Here is a 14,228-nt window from a genome sequence, read left to right on the forward strand (position 1 = left end):
CATACAAATGTTTGTTGAGTCGATCTTACTGGACAGCACATCTGCCTCGTTGCAAAATACCTATTCTGGGCTTTCCAGAACCTTACAGCTCGTCTTTATTTTCACCCTCTTTTGCTTCTCATTAAATAGTTTTCCTTGTCCTGGGTTGTATCGCTTGTGTTTATCGACCCCTGTACCATAGCCTCTTTACTATCTCACTGATTAGCTTGCTCCCATCCTTCTCTGCGCACTTTTAGGGAACTACTTTTTAGGTAGCGAGCGCAAAGCTATCTGTCCCCTGTAGTAATCTCTCTTTGGGCTTCCAACCACGCCCATGTCACGTCAGTCACTTGCATTGGTTCGTGGGAACGCCTTTTAAAATCGATTGCTATCATTTGTGAAAGGCATGTATACGGCATGCCTTTTCCGGTGTTTAGCCCACCTACACCGCACCGGTAAAGTACTAAAAACATATGAGGCTCGATGTTTTCAGCATGGTTTCCGGACTACTTTATCTGTTTATTTTCCATGCAGCACGATCACGTTGAGGTTTACTTAGCGGGATCATGCTCTATTTTTCCGTTTTCAATTTCAACACGATTGCGCTTTATTTTACATAGTGAGATTGCGCTGCGTTTTCTTTCCTTTTAATGTGTGTGGCAAGAAAAGTCTGGTTTGGAATTTACAACGCTAATAGCTTTAACTCGAGCAAATGCGAGACCCATTGCATGGAAAATGCTTATTTCTTTTGGGATTAAGAATGCATTAGAGAGCTCTCTTCCTCTTGTGTTTCTTCCCTTCCCCAAAATACCTCCAGCGCTGGGGTCTCCCTCATGTGTTACAAGTTGTCTTGTGTGCTTGTTTTCCTTGCCAAACGTCCCCTTGCTCTGTGTTGATTTCTTTTGTGTGCTTCTCCCTTCATCCTTATGTAGCTGTTTTTACCATTCCTCGCTCACTCCACTTTGCTCCGCAACTCTGCCCAATCCACGTAGCCCTCACCCAAACCCTACCCGCATGTTTTTTTTTTTTTTTTTTGGAGGGCCAGTTAGCAAATTGCTGCTGGTTACTTCAATTTAATATTTTTTTTATTTACAGATCCATCTCAGATTGGTAAACAAAAAAAATGGCACCCTCGTCATTTCATAGGCACTCATGTGTGGTGACGTGCATTCCTGCAAAATGGTGTGGCGTCATTGTGTTATTTACATTTTTATTTATTTTAAAAATTTTGGCTATGCTGTACAATAGCTTGCTGATGCTCTACAGCATCACTAAGAGGCATTCACAAAGCAAATAGATCCCTCAGGCAGGGCCTACTTGCTTTGCCAGTGCTTGTTCTTTTAATTTGAGTGGCCAAGGAACCCCAAGGTACTGTTCATATTAAGCTGCATGACAAGTATCAAATCTGTTTAAAATATTGATCAAGAGAAAAGACAGGGCAGACTTTAAATGAATATTCTTCTACCTGCAGCACTGCTCTTTCATAGTTTATTTCATCTGAGCCACTGCTATTGTGTCTTGGACTTAATGTAGCGTCTACAGCGACAAAAAGACTATGCAATGCTCTCATTAGGCACATGCTTTAGGGTCGTTTATTTTTATGCTCCCAAATAAATATGTTCCATACAGCAGATTGCAATAAATAAAGAACAGCAATGTTCATATAGTACAACCACTCATACTGCAAGTAACCGATTAAAACACCACTTCTGAAGAGTTTCATCAAGTCCCTTGCAGTGAAGCACACCGCACCAGCAGATGTTCATAGCTGCCTGCATGTGGAAGTAATACCGTGGGACCATGGTGCACCCAATCGAAAGTTAAAATATGGGCTTACTAGAGACTAAGGAGATTCTTATTGTTCTTCTTTGTTTTCAGACGAAAGTTAGATTCAATCTTCCCTGCTAGGTTTACCTTATGGGTCTATGTCACAGGAACACCTTGCTTAGAGTCCTAGGCTTTCATTCACACAATTGGGGGCATTCTGGGACATATAGTCTGTCTAGTTCATGTGGATTCTTGACACTTCACAACAATGATTTCCACAAAGAACGACCAAGGCTGGAAAATGTGAGTTCTTGTGACATGGAGCCATAGGGTAGTCCTACGAAAGTATGTGAGCGGGAGAACAGAGCAACAGAGACACCAGGACAAGTTAATGATACACCAGAACAGTTAAGGCAATCAGATGCCACTCAGTGGTTAAAGGACCGGTCCTCCGTTTACTAGGCTGAAATCTCTGCAGCTTCATCTCCTTCACCATCTGCTCTGTTGGCACGAATCTCAACCAATGTCCGGGCAAAGCGGCTCCACTCATCATTATGTGGTACGGCAATCTGGAACGAAAGGGAGATATTAAAATGTCAACCAACGTTCCCAGCTGAATGAACATACAAGTTGTCAGAAAGCTGTGCTTTTGAAAATCAGTTATTTGTCAAATGTCATGCAACTGTGAGACTTTCCTAAGTTACAATAAACGTGCCAAAAAGCCCAACTGACAATGAACCAAAAGTTTGGGCAGAGGCACAGCAAGGTAGCTGCAGAGCACGCGGGTCTGCTGGCGATTACACTGCGTCTGATCAAGAAATTGTGTGAGGTATGTTGCACTGTTAAACTCCACGGGTTGCTTAGTAAAACCATGGTAGTTTGTGGGTAGAGAATTATGTGCAAGTGTGGCACCTTCAGTTTTCCATCCTGGAAAGTTTTAATAAGTCTAGTCAAAGGGAAGAGGCTTAAACATGGTCCCACTACTACTGTCATATGCGCATGAGGTTACGCTTTCATTAGTGCTGCTCGATAGGAAATTGCTATACACATGAAAAAGAAGCAGACCTGTGATTTGATCTCTTGGTGTGGGCAGACAGATCTGCAGAAATGCAGTTATGAGGGCCTCCTCACTTTTTGTATTCACCTGTGGGGAGACTCAGGGGCATAGCTTGGTCATTGTGATTGGGGGGGGGGTGATAGCTTCAGATTTCCCGACAATGACGCTGGCACATGATGCTAAAATACATTATACAATTATTAAACAACAAGCATGGCACACAAGAGGTGCTTAAGGAGCAGTGGAAAAGGAGAGGAATGTGTATTGGTAGGTGGACTAAGTAAGAGAAAGTGCATCATTTAGTGAAATAACCATCATTTTTTAATTCTTTCCAAACAGAGATAGGAAGCATAGGTGGGCATGCGTTGTCTGTGTGTAAAAAGGCCTGGTAAAATCCGACTGACACCTCACCATACCAAACTGAAAGCACCTGCACCAAATTATTTATCACAAAATGCATTTATTAGAGGTGTGTAACAGTCCCCCACCCAAAGCCACGCCCCAGGGGAGACTGTTTCCTTGTGTGTGATACATTTCTCCTCCATCACTAAATAACTCCAGTTCAGGCTCGTCTTCGTCCACAGGCTGGGCCATTGAGGTATGATCTCCCATCTATTCCACCAAACAGAAAGGTCTAAACACAAAGACAAATTCTAATTGGTCAAAAGCCTTCCAATCAGACTGTTGGAAAGGTCAGGTTGCTTCAGATAATATGATGAGCTACATTTTAACCATGCAGATTTTGACTCTGTATTAGAATAATTCTGATTGGCTACTCAGTAGGCAATCAGATCATGGAGGCACAGGGTGTCCTGTGTGGGGTAGGTGAGGCTGACTGACACCAGCATTCCTAAAGTGGTCCATGTCCCACTAAAGGATTTTGGGCACTATTTGCCACCTTACTAAACTAGATTCTTAAAATGGCATATTCACTCAGGGCCTGATTCACAAAGGTAAACTTAGACTTTTGTGTAAATTTACGATTGTTTGCTAGTCACAAAGGAATTTACGAGTAGTATCTTTATGAGTGCAAAGTCTCTGCAAATAAAAACAGCTATTTTTTATGCTTATATACTCTGCACTTGTAAAGATACTACTGGTAAATCCTTTTGTGAATAGCAAACAACCGTAAACTCACACAAAGGTGTAAGTTTACTTTTGTGAATCAGGACCTTGAGTGATTTGCTTCTGCAATTCACAGACAGGAAAGTCCGAATTTCAATTACCACTCTTGATCTCTCTCCTCTATGTTACGTTGTATAACGGGTTGAGCGACTAGCGTGGATTCTGAAGCTGGTTGTACCCTAGAGAAGTTCGGCGTTTTAAATGAGAAATTCTTGTTTTACCCGAGGAGGTATTTTAGTGTGTCCAAGGAGTCTGATGTTTACAGTGTTTCTATGATTCCTGCAGCCCTGTTTGAAGGAAATGAACTCCTTATTAGAGGGAAGTTGCATCCTCATTAAGTTGTGATGAACTACGCAGACCACATTATGCATATCATATCTGCAAATATACGTGGATGATTGTAACTTGCCAGATAACAAATCAATATCGCCTATTTCTCATAAAATGTCATGCACCTATGTAGCAATCTAGTCATGTTACTATTAGGAACAAACCTGTGATGTGCAAACTCCAATATACTGAATGTAAAATACACAATGCCCCCATCCCTCGAAGGAACTACTGAGCTATTGACAACGGCACAGCTCATAAATATGCGTCTAAAGTGAAAAATCACAAATTAAGCCCTCCGGATTAGCAAGAAAAAAGACACAGTTCATATTAGTTTTTCTAGCAGCTACCAACTCCTGTGTCCATTTAGGGAGTTCACATGGTTTACGCTGTTTGAGCGGCACCGTAATGTAAACAATAAATATACGTCATGTTTCTGTTAAGATATACCATCCAGAAATACAACTTTTACTCCTGTTAAAGCACACTGCTTACTCCTGCATCATGATAGGAATTGTGCTAAGAGAAAAGGCACAAATGTGAACATGGCAGGAGTATTGTATTGGCTGAAACCCATTTGAAGGCTTTGAGCTTTCTGGGACAGTACACTGTTGGATTATGATTAGTTATTCAATTCGACTTTACTACTTAGGTTTAGGAATGTATTATTTCGAGTTCTTTTTTACATATGTTTATAAGATATTCTCTCAAGCAGGGGTCTAAATGGGCAGGTACTGTCCAGGACCGAGTACCTGAACTTCTTTAATTTGAAAGAGAGAGTGCCCACACTTCTCCCCACTGCTGCAAAACATTCAAAGGGAGAGTGCCAGCACTTCTCATGAGCAAACAAGTACTTTCAGTGGTGAATATCTGTACTTCTATATTTCCATTTAAAGCTTTGCTCTTCATTGCAAAGTCGATCAATTGTATCTGGCCCCCTGATATTATATACTGTACTTTCATAACCGTATAATTATCGGAGGGTTGATTTGCAATCCCTTTATACTTTTGTGCTCTTTGGTTAAAATGCATACTAACATCAACGGTATCAATAATTGAATCAAGCAGAAGAAAAGTCACTAAATAAACCTGTGCTTATCCCTCTGGTAGTGTGGCACTAAGCAGTAAGGCTTAATTTGGAGGAAATGTGTAAAGTATTTATGAAGCCAACAAACAGTAATAAAATGATGCCCGCACAACAAAAGTTCAATCTGTAGAACCGGAGATATTACATTAAAAAAATGTTAGTGAAAATATCACTAAGAAGCAGAAAGTGACACTCACAGTTATCTGGTCACTCTAGACTGGGGGAAAGTCACAAGTTCAGGCTGATTGCGATGGAGGGCAGTCAGATAAAGGGACCAGGTTAGACCCGCAGAAGAGTTACAGTCTCAAGCCTGGTGTGAAGAGTTCCATTCACAATTGAAGGAGGCCGCAAAGAGGCGGTGTTCACGGCAAAGAGGAGGTCTAGCAGGTGCCAGTACTCTTAGCTGTTGTGCAAATAGCCGGTCATCAGTTGTCAACATCAGGACAGTGCGCGCTTTACGGGTGACGTAAAAGCAAAAACCCAGTCCTTATGCAAAGGCATATTTCATGCATTGTGTTTCCATGCAGTATGTTAACCTTTTGCATTGCAGAGCTTTTACCTTGAAAAGCCATTAATTCTGTTTGTAATACATTGTTCATTTGCAAGCCTTGTTTGCAGGATTACAGGGTGTGGTCCTCATTCTAAGACATTCTAGAAGCCTTTTCTGCAGCATGGTTGGGTGTGGCTCATGGGCGAGGCTTGGCTCTATATAAGGGAGCCAGCCCAGCTCCACATGCTCACTATTCAGAGGTCCCGGTGCAAAGCAGCAGCATTTCCCTGAGTTCCTGTCCCAGAGGCCTATCAAGTCATTTCCAGGCCTGCCCTCATTTATTTGGTGATCTTCAAGCAGGGCGGTAAGGTGGAGGTCGGGTTAGGCCCCGACTCCGTTTCCAGTGACATTCGAGTTTTGGGCCTAAACATAAAATCACGTGTGCGATTGTTTTCCTGGCATTTGGCTCTTGGCATTCAGGTCGGCAGTGAGCGTGATTATTTCATGGCAATTGCATCGTGATGTTCGAATTGGCAACAGTGTGCGCGATTCATTCCAGGCATTTAACTCTTAAATTACAGATCTGCAGTGCGCACAATCGTTTCATTGCATTGAAATCTGGATGTGCGAATCGGCAACAGTGTGCGCGATTCATTCCTGGCGCTTTAACTTTTGAAATACAGATCGGCAGAGTGCGCAATCATTTCTAGACATTGAAATCTTGATGTGCACTTTGATTAAGGTGCATAATAGTTCCTGAACATTTGAGTCTTGGTACTCTTAATCAGGGTGTGACGTAGTAGTGTTATTCATGATTCTAGTACAGGTCATTCATGCAAAGAAAATCCAGGTGCTCTTTGATTTTTGTTGTAATGCTGTGATTATTCCAAGAACAATTTGGAGAGCGTTCATTATTCAAAATATGATGTGTTAATTCTGGAATGTTCATATAAAACTTTGCATAACCTTTCCTGATTTCCAGGTATCTAGATTCCTGAGGCCTAGTTATAGTGAAGCTTTAGGCCATTCATGTTTTCAGTATAAGTGTTATTTGAAAAAAGCTTATTGAAAGTCATTGTGATTAATCTTGCAATTGTGTTGTTTAACTCTTGTTTCCACAGGTCTCCTTCCCCGCTGTTCCCAACCCAAAAACCCAGGAGAAGACAATGGATGCACTGACTGGAGCATAAGCTGCAGCAATATTGTTACCTGACAAGCTCAATGACGAGAACGGAAGAAAAGGAGCCAATTACCGACATGTGAACCATATACTATTAGAAGTATAGATTTGAAGTTTTGTTTTCATTGGACTAACCGCAAACATGCGATTCTTGAACTAATAGGGACATGGGAAGTAGTATTAGGAAATTTAACTTAGCAGGTCTGCACTGAGAAGAGGACACCATTTGCCTATTTTCCGTTTTGCCATAAGGCCATTATTTTCTTGACCGTCTTGGAAAGAGACGTGCTTATCTTTATTGCTTAAAGAGACTTTGCTTTTTGTGAACTCTAATGCTGAATCCTGATGTCTGGTTGACCAAACTGATGTCCTATTGATAAAGACTGTCATAGCTTGCTTATCCATACTGAGGACAGGTATACTGACAATGTTATTGATTACTATCTCTATTTGCTTTTGTTTCTAGCTACCAACCGTTATTTTGATAGAGCCTTAGTTAGATGTTTTTCCAAATTTATGTTACTAAATTTTTTTGCATGAAGCCTAAACATGTTATTCTAATCTGATGTTAGTTAGGGTAGTCACTGATAAAGTTCGATACATGCAATAATAGTTGATGTCTGTTCTTTGCTGAATTCTAAACGTATGTGATTTTGTGTGTGCAATTATTCTTGCTATTAATTTGTACTGTAAACTTAGAATGTGTAGTAGCTCAAGCTGTGATTAGATTGCGATTCTTTCGCCTCTTTGGTCAGCCAGTGTTGCTTCTGTATGTCTATCATTTGATTTTCAGATTAAGTTACGTGACATTAGCATTGTTAAAATAGGGAAATAAACATTCTAACTTTTACATAAAGGTGTGGTTATTCATGGCCGAGAGGTCATAGTGTGTGGAAATTACTGACTCCTAATGATTATTAATGTCATGATTGTTATTGGTTATTGGTCTGTATTAGTACGGGGTTATATGGTGGGAAAAACTTGAAGCGCAGTCAAAAGGTCCATCCGCCTATACGCGTGTCCTTGTAAATTTACTTATTAAGGTCCGATCAATACGTTAACAGAGATGGTAGAAGACTGTCAACCCATGGTAGGAGCCCATCATAGAGGCCCGGTACATGGTTAGGTTGCTGAAGAGCCCATCATCACAGAGATTTTTGATTCTTTATGATTCAATTATACATATTGGAGAGAAAATGTGCCCCAAAGTCTTTAAATGACTTTGCCAGAATTTTGGAGGTTGCCAATGGTTCTTTGAGAAAGTTCTTGGTGTTCTAGTGACGGTGTGAATGAAGTAGGTTTTGCGCTTGCACAGCCTATGCAAATCACAGGTGAATTGTGATGCTTGGGAGGGTTAGGGAGTTTGCGTACTCCAAATGAAGTTGTGAAAGGAGTGTGCGTACTCCGAAGTGTGAGAGTAGGGAAGTCGTTGAACTTCACGTGTGTGGCGCTTTGTGCTCAAAATTGTCCACGTGGTTGTTGATATACAGACTCTGTGTGGTCTAAGACTACAGAGTATATTGAAAAGTGTATGAGACACTTGGTTTTTGTTGTAATTTGTCAGGTTTAATAGGTCGATTTGGCGTGGTCGATGAGTCAGACTGTGAATCAAAGTGAGCTAAATCATTTTTCGACTGAGATCTGGTAAGTCTGGTGATCTGGTAAGTCCTATGTGCACCAGGATAGACCAACTGATCAGCTGAGAGTGAAATTTGCGGGTCGAATTTTGCTTGCAATCAGGGAAACTGAGATAGAAGGAGTAGCTGCTAGAGCGAAACCTGTCAGTGAAAAAATCCGTAAAGTTTCTGAAGCTACTGTGTTACCTTACCTGTAGTAAACAGACAAATTGGGTTTTGCTTTTGTTTCTTGTTCGCAATAATTTTGCATTAGTTACGTGTGAATTTGAGCTTGGAAGGACAAGCTGCATGACTTTGTCAGCCGCAGTATGTGTGAGGGTGACGTCATTGAATGTGTAGTAGTTCAAGCTTTGATTAGATTGCAATTCTTTTGCCGCTTTGGTCAGCAAGTGTTGTTTCTGTATGTCTATGATTTGATTTTGAGATTAAGTTACGTGACATTAGCATTGTTAAAATAGGGAAATAAAAATTCTAACTTTTACATAAAGGTGTGGTTATTCATGGCCGAGAGGTCATGGTGAGTGGAAATTTCTGACTCCTATTGATTATTGATGTCATGATTGTTATTAGTTATTTATCTGTATTAGTATGGGGTTATATGGTGGGAAAAACTTGAAGCTTAGTCAAAAGGTCCGACGTGCAAACACTGGGCAGGAGAAGCCCAGTGAGGAGGGTGTCTTAGCACCATGTGGAGAGGATAAGGAGACAGATGAGCAGAGTTAAAACTGTGGTGAAGCCTTTCATTTAAGAGCATAACTGTATAATGGCTGCAGTATGAGAAAGTGTGAAAAAGTGTGTGACACAGTGAGCAGTAAAGAGAAGCACTGTTGTTCTTTATGCAATGAAAGCATTCAGAACTGAATGTTAGCTGTCCAGCAGTGGTAGAGTTCACTTGGATGGACAAAGAAAAGATTGAAAATGGGGATCTTGTATCACTTTATTGGAACAATCAGCATTGGCTTCATGTTTTGGAATGGGCTGCCGGGTTGACTGATAGGAATTTTAATAGTAATTGTGTTTGAGTGTCAGCTTCACACGCTTACAAGCTCAGTCACTGCCTTGTGGTATGAGGTGTAAACTCTTCCTATGTCACTGTTTTTATGAGGACAGAAGGGCCGAGAAAGTCAGCACACTTTTCTAAGAATACCGAGTAAAGGTGTTCAATGAGTCATGTAAGCCATCTGCGTCTGACTGCTGGGCGTCTGCATTTGATGGCTAGCCTCATAAGCTGGTATGCAGTTGCTGGGTATTCAAATCTTGGGCACTCAGTGCCACTGAAAGTAAAGGGAAAATCAGTGGCTTCATGAAGAATGTCAGACCACGTTCAGGATGCCATGCGGCAGGAAGACTTTCTGGGCTACAACTGAAGATGTTGGGTGCTTTTACCACTGCTGTCCCTGAGACTACCCTACTATGGCTCTGGCAAACCGGGCCAAATACAAATCTATCTGCACCTGACACTCAGAGGTAGCAAGGGCGAACAGTCACAGGCGTCTCAAGGAGATTACTGTGGGGGTTACTCAGGCTTATGAATCAATACTACCTACCTCCTCTTGCAGCACAAAAATATCAGTGTCCACCCCAGTTCTTTTCTTTGTAGAAAAGATAAGTATTTTATTACAAAGAAAACATAGAATTCCATTACACAATCAAAAATGCATCAATACCTGGTTCACAGGTGAGAGTGTCTTCGTGCTCTCGGGGCCTCCGCTCACTAGTCCTCTACCTTCCGCTCATGGGTCCCCCTGTCTCTGGCCTTTCAAGAATTCAAGGGTTAAGTATTCAAGGTAGATCGGTGGGTGAAGCTCGTACACCCCTCCCTTTCATCTTGTCTTAGCACTTCGTCTCTCATGCTTAAGCCCTACTCTTCCACCATTTGATCTTATCTTAGCACGCAGTCTCTCAGGCCTAGGCCTGCTCTGTTTCATACCAAATTCATAGTAGCAGTCAGGGGTTGAGGGAGGAGCAAAGACTTCTGTTGGGACCCTCCCCCGGGCAGTGGACTGCAGGTAGTTGGCTCACGGCATGGCACAGCAAGGTAGTTGGCTCACGGCATGGTTCTGGTGGGCACTTGACTCACGGCGTGGCACACTCAAACACTATGGTGGGTACTTGGCTCTTTTCTTGAGTCTGATGCCAACGCACTTGCAGATGATGATTTTTCAGCATGACGGATGCCAGGAGATACCTTAGGCACACACTGTCTTGAGAAAATGACCATGATTCTTCCCAAAGGTGCCCCCACGGCACCTCTTGGTTCACTTAATCTCCAAGACTGGTGCAGACCAAATGACACATATGGCAGTGCTGTGTTCATGCAGTCCTCTTGTTGGGAACAAAGGCCACCAGTAGACACCTATCCCGGCTTTAGTCGGGCCTCCGACCTGACCACACTGCGTCAAGTGCCTTGGAAGCTACGATGGGGATAAATGACAAAGGTCAAGCTACCCAATCATCAGTACCATGAGTCCTTCAGCACACTAGCTTAGTATGCCTCTGTTCAATGGACCACATGCCAGGGTCAATTACAGCTGTCCCTGGCACAATCTGCTCCTCCTGCAGGTTTGGGGCTTCCTTCCTGTTCTGGCACTCATTAATTCAGTTCAATCCAGTACTTCCTCTTTCAGATCTCTCTCCAGGAGAATGTTCTATTGCATTTGGGAGTTGGATGTCAGTGCAACACCAACCCTGTAGTCCCTGAAGACTCTTCGGAACACATCCTCCTCAGTAGAACAGACCACAGTAACAAACAACGAGTCAGGAGCTTCTATTTTCATACCAATTTCACAGACAGGAGATATGTATCCCTGGTCTGATTCTTTGAACCCGATTTAGGTTGGTTCACCTTTCATGTGTGCTGGCCAGGCCACCGTCCAGGCCTGACCTCTGGCTCACAGGATGCTCTGCCCAGCAGGACTGTCTACAGGTGGAGTACCAACCACCGAAGAATAATAAGGTGTGAGCAGGCTGCATCTAACTATTTGCTACAATTCCTCACAGAGATTAGGAAGCGGAGCAAGATTCTCTGCCCTTTCAGCTGACTCCTTTACCCAAAGAACAATACTGCGAGCCTCACCCTGCACCCTCTGCCATCTACCTAATGAAATCTGCAGTAAAAGTAATTTACAGCCCAATGCATCAGACTGTTTCCTCTTTCCTTACTATAGAGTCTGGTGCCCCCCCTTTAATCTAGGTGATGCCAGCAATACACATATAGCGGCATATTTACAAGCCCCTAGCGCCTCCTTGTGCCGCCCTAGCATAATTTAGTTTTCCTCTAAGGCTGCATCAAGGAGGTCTTTGCCCGCACCAGATTTACAACCCCTTGTGCACAATTATGCCTGTGCCAGGCATAATGTAAGTAGGAGGCTTACACCTGTTAGGAGGTCCAGAAAAATGGTGCAGTGAATGTTACGTCATATTTCAATCCTGCTCAGAGCAGGTGTTGAAGTGATGCTCCCATTGTTTCCAAGGGCCTCCCCACGCATTGTTGGACTAGCAAGATTCTGGGTTCAACATAGGCAGCAGAACTTTAGATGAATGGGCCTGTAAGAGTGCATTAATGTTTTACAGGTAAAAAAGCCTGTCATCATATTTCATCAGCGATGGTACTCTGCCAGCACTGCACTACACTCATAAAACCTGTGATGTGCACCCCTCCTGGTCCAGGACAATGTCCAGAACCTATCATTGTCAAAGACCGGGCCTGGGTCAATGTGCTAACAGACGATAAGTGAGCAGCATGACCAAAAATCAAAAAACAGTTTCACAGGTATGCAGTTCAGGCACACAGGGCAGGGGACCGTCTGTACATCATTTAGGAGACATTCCAACACAACAAAGAGTAGTTATTCGTGTGTGTGTCAAGTTCAACGTGAGCTCTAGGAATGAAGGGAAAAAACACTGGTGTGTGATGAATGTAACTTGTGATGAAGTAAACACATGTGTACAGGGATATTTATAAAAGGGGAGGCAATTACTTTAGTTCCCAGCTGTGTATTGTGGATTCTCAAACTGAGTGTGTGGATTCATGTGTGCAAATATGAGGAAGTGCAGCATCCTCTCTCAGGGTATTGTAGTACGGTGCTATCAGAGTTTCCTTATGGGGCAGATGGGGTTTGGTGAGCAACTGGGGAAAGAGCAGTGCCACACTTGCTGGTGTTGTAAAACTGAGTAGTATCTTACTGTGTGAGGTAAAATTGGGAAGTGCTGTGCCCCATGGTGTGAGAAAGAGGGGAAAAATAATATCTATTTTTATAGAAAACAATATTTTTATATGTAATAACAATGCAAATTAAAAATAATACAGCACTACTAACTTAGGGCCTCATTACGACCTTGGCGGATGGGATACTCCATCACAAACATGACGGATATCCCACCCGCCTTTTTACAAATTCCATAGGATATAATGGAACTTATAATACGACGGACGGAATATCCGTCAAGTTTGTGATGGAGTATCCCATCCACCAAGGTCATAATCAGGCACTAAATGTTTAAATAAATCTTTTATTAATTGAACTATATAGCTAATTAAATTAAAATTATTTTTCTAAAGTTTATCTTAAAAAACTAATTCCAAGCAAAAGAAAACAATATGCTTTTATTATTAAAAGTGTTGTGTATAATTAATTACAATGAATGTAGTGATATTGTAATAACAAGTATTGTTTGAATTCAAAATAGTGTATTAGCATAATTTATAATTAAAAAATATATATGTTCTACGTTTACATATGATTAACTCAAATTATATTTAATTATATTTTACCTCTTTTAAATAATTTAATTTAATTAAGTATTATTTCCTATTGAGTTTCATTTTAATTCCATACCTCTGTTATTTGTGGTGCTGGACTTCCTACTGTTTTTGTTTTTTTAGGAATAACTTACCCTCAGATTTTGTCAACAAGCTAAATGTAGTAAGCTTATTTAAAAGTGTAATTTTGTGACTCAGACCCCAAATTTGGAAGTGTGCCACAATTTTGAAAGGAGAAGATTGCCCATTTTGACCTTTCCTATTATCACACACCAGGGTGGTAATGGTGCTAAGATTCTGGCACAGGAAAGAGGTCGCCAATTTTTCTATGCTTGCTCGCAGTTTGAGGGCTAACTTGCCTATGGCTGTTCATCTTCAACTAAGTCATTATACATTCCTTCAAAGGTTCCTTTGGTAGGAATCTGGCAGGTCATTGTACACTCGGTAATTAAACCCAAAGAAAACTTATGGATGTTATGCTGTAAATATTTCAGACTGAATTGGCTGTGATAAAAAATATAGCATTAATTGCATCAATGGTTACCAGCGATCAGGGCTGCATTGCCTGCCGACTATGGCTCTCCCTCACACAAATCTTAATTACACCTTCTTATTAAGATAAAACATACTAAGTTGGAAATTATCTCACAGATACCAACAAATGCCACTAGCTACTAGCCTACCCCTCTTGCTTGGCGTTAGAAGACTTCTCTCACTGTGCTGATATCATGCAGCAACTCCCTTGGCTATCACACAAACTACCACCTTGGCTTCCACATTGACTGAACAGTTTACATAAGGCAAACATTACCAA

General features: G+C 41.7%; 1 protein-coding gene across 4 annotated transcripts in view; it reads right to left on the bottom strand.

Annotated features, from left to right (window-relative positions):
* Window positions 1-1,548: 1,548 nt before the first annotated feature.
* The window catches only part of DYNC1I1 (dynein cytoplasmic 1 intermediate chain 1), a 1,447,115-nt gene continuing 1,434,435 nt past the window's right edge, over window positions 1,549-14,228 (bottom strand). For all 4 annotated transcript variants that reach the window (XM_069211741.1, XM_069211739.1, XM_069211740.1 and 1 more), the window contains one exon: window positions 1,549-2,315. In XM_069211741.1, the coding sequence (XP_069067842.1) occupies window positions 2,205-2,315 (111 nt within the window). In that variant the 3' untranslated portion in view covers window positions 1,549-2,204. The remainder of the gene's footprint in view (window positions 2,316-14,228) is intronic.

This window comes from Pleurodeles waltl, chromosome 10, assembly GCF_031143425.1.
Source record: "Pleurodeles waltl isolate 20211129_DDA chromosome 10, aPleWal1.hap1.20221129, whole genome shotgun sequence".
NCBI lineage: Eukaryota > Metazoa > Chordata > Amphibia > Caudata > Salamandridae > Pleurodeles > Pleurodeles waltl.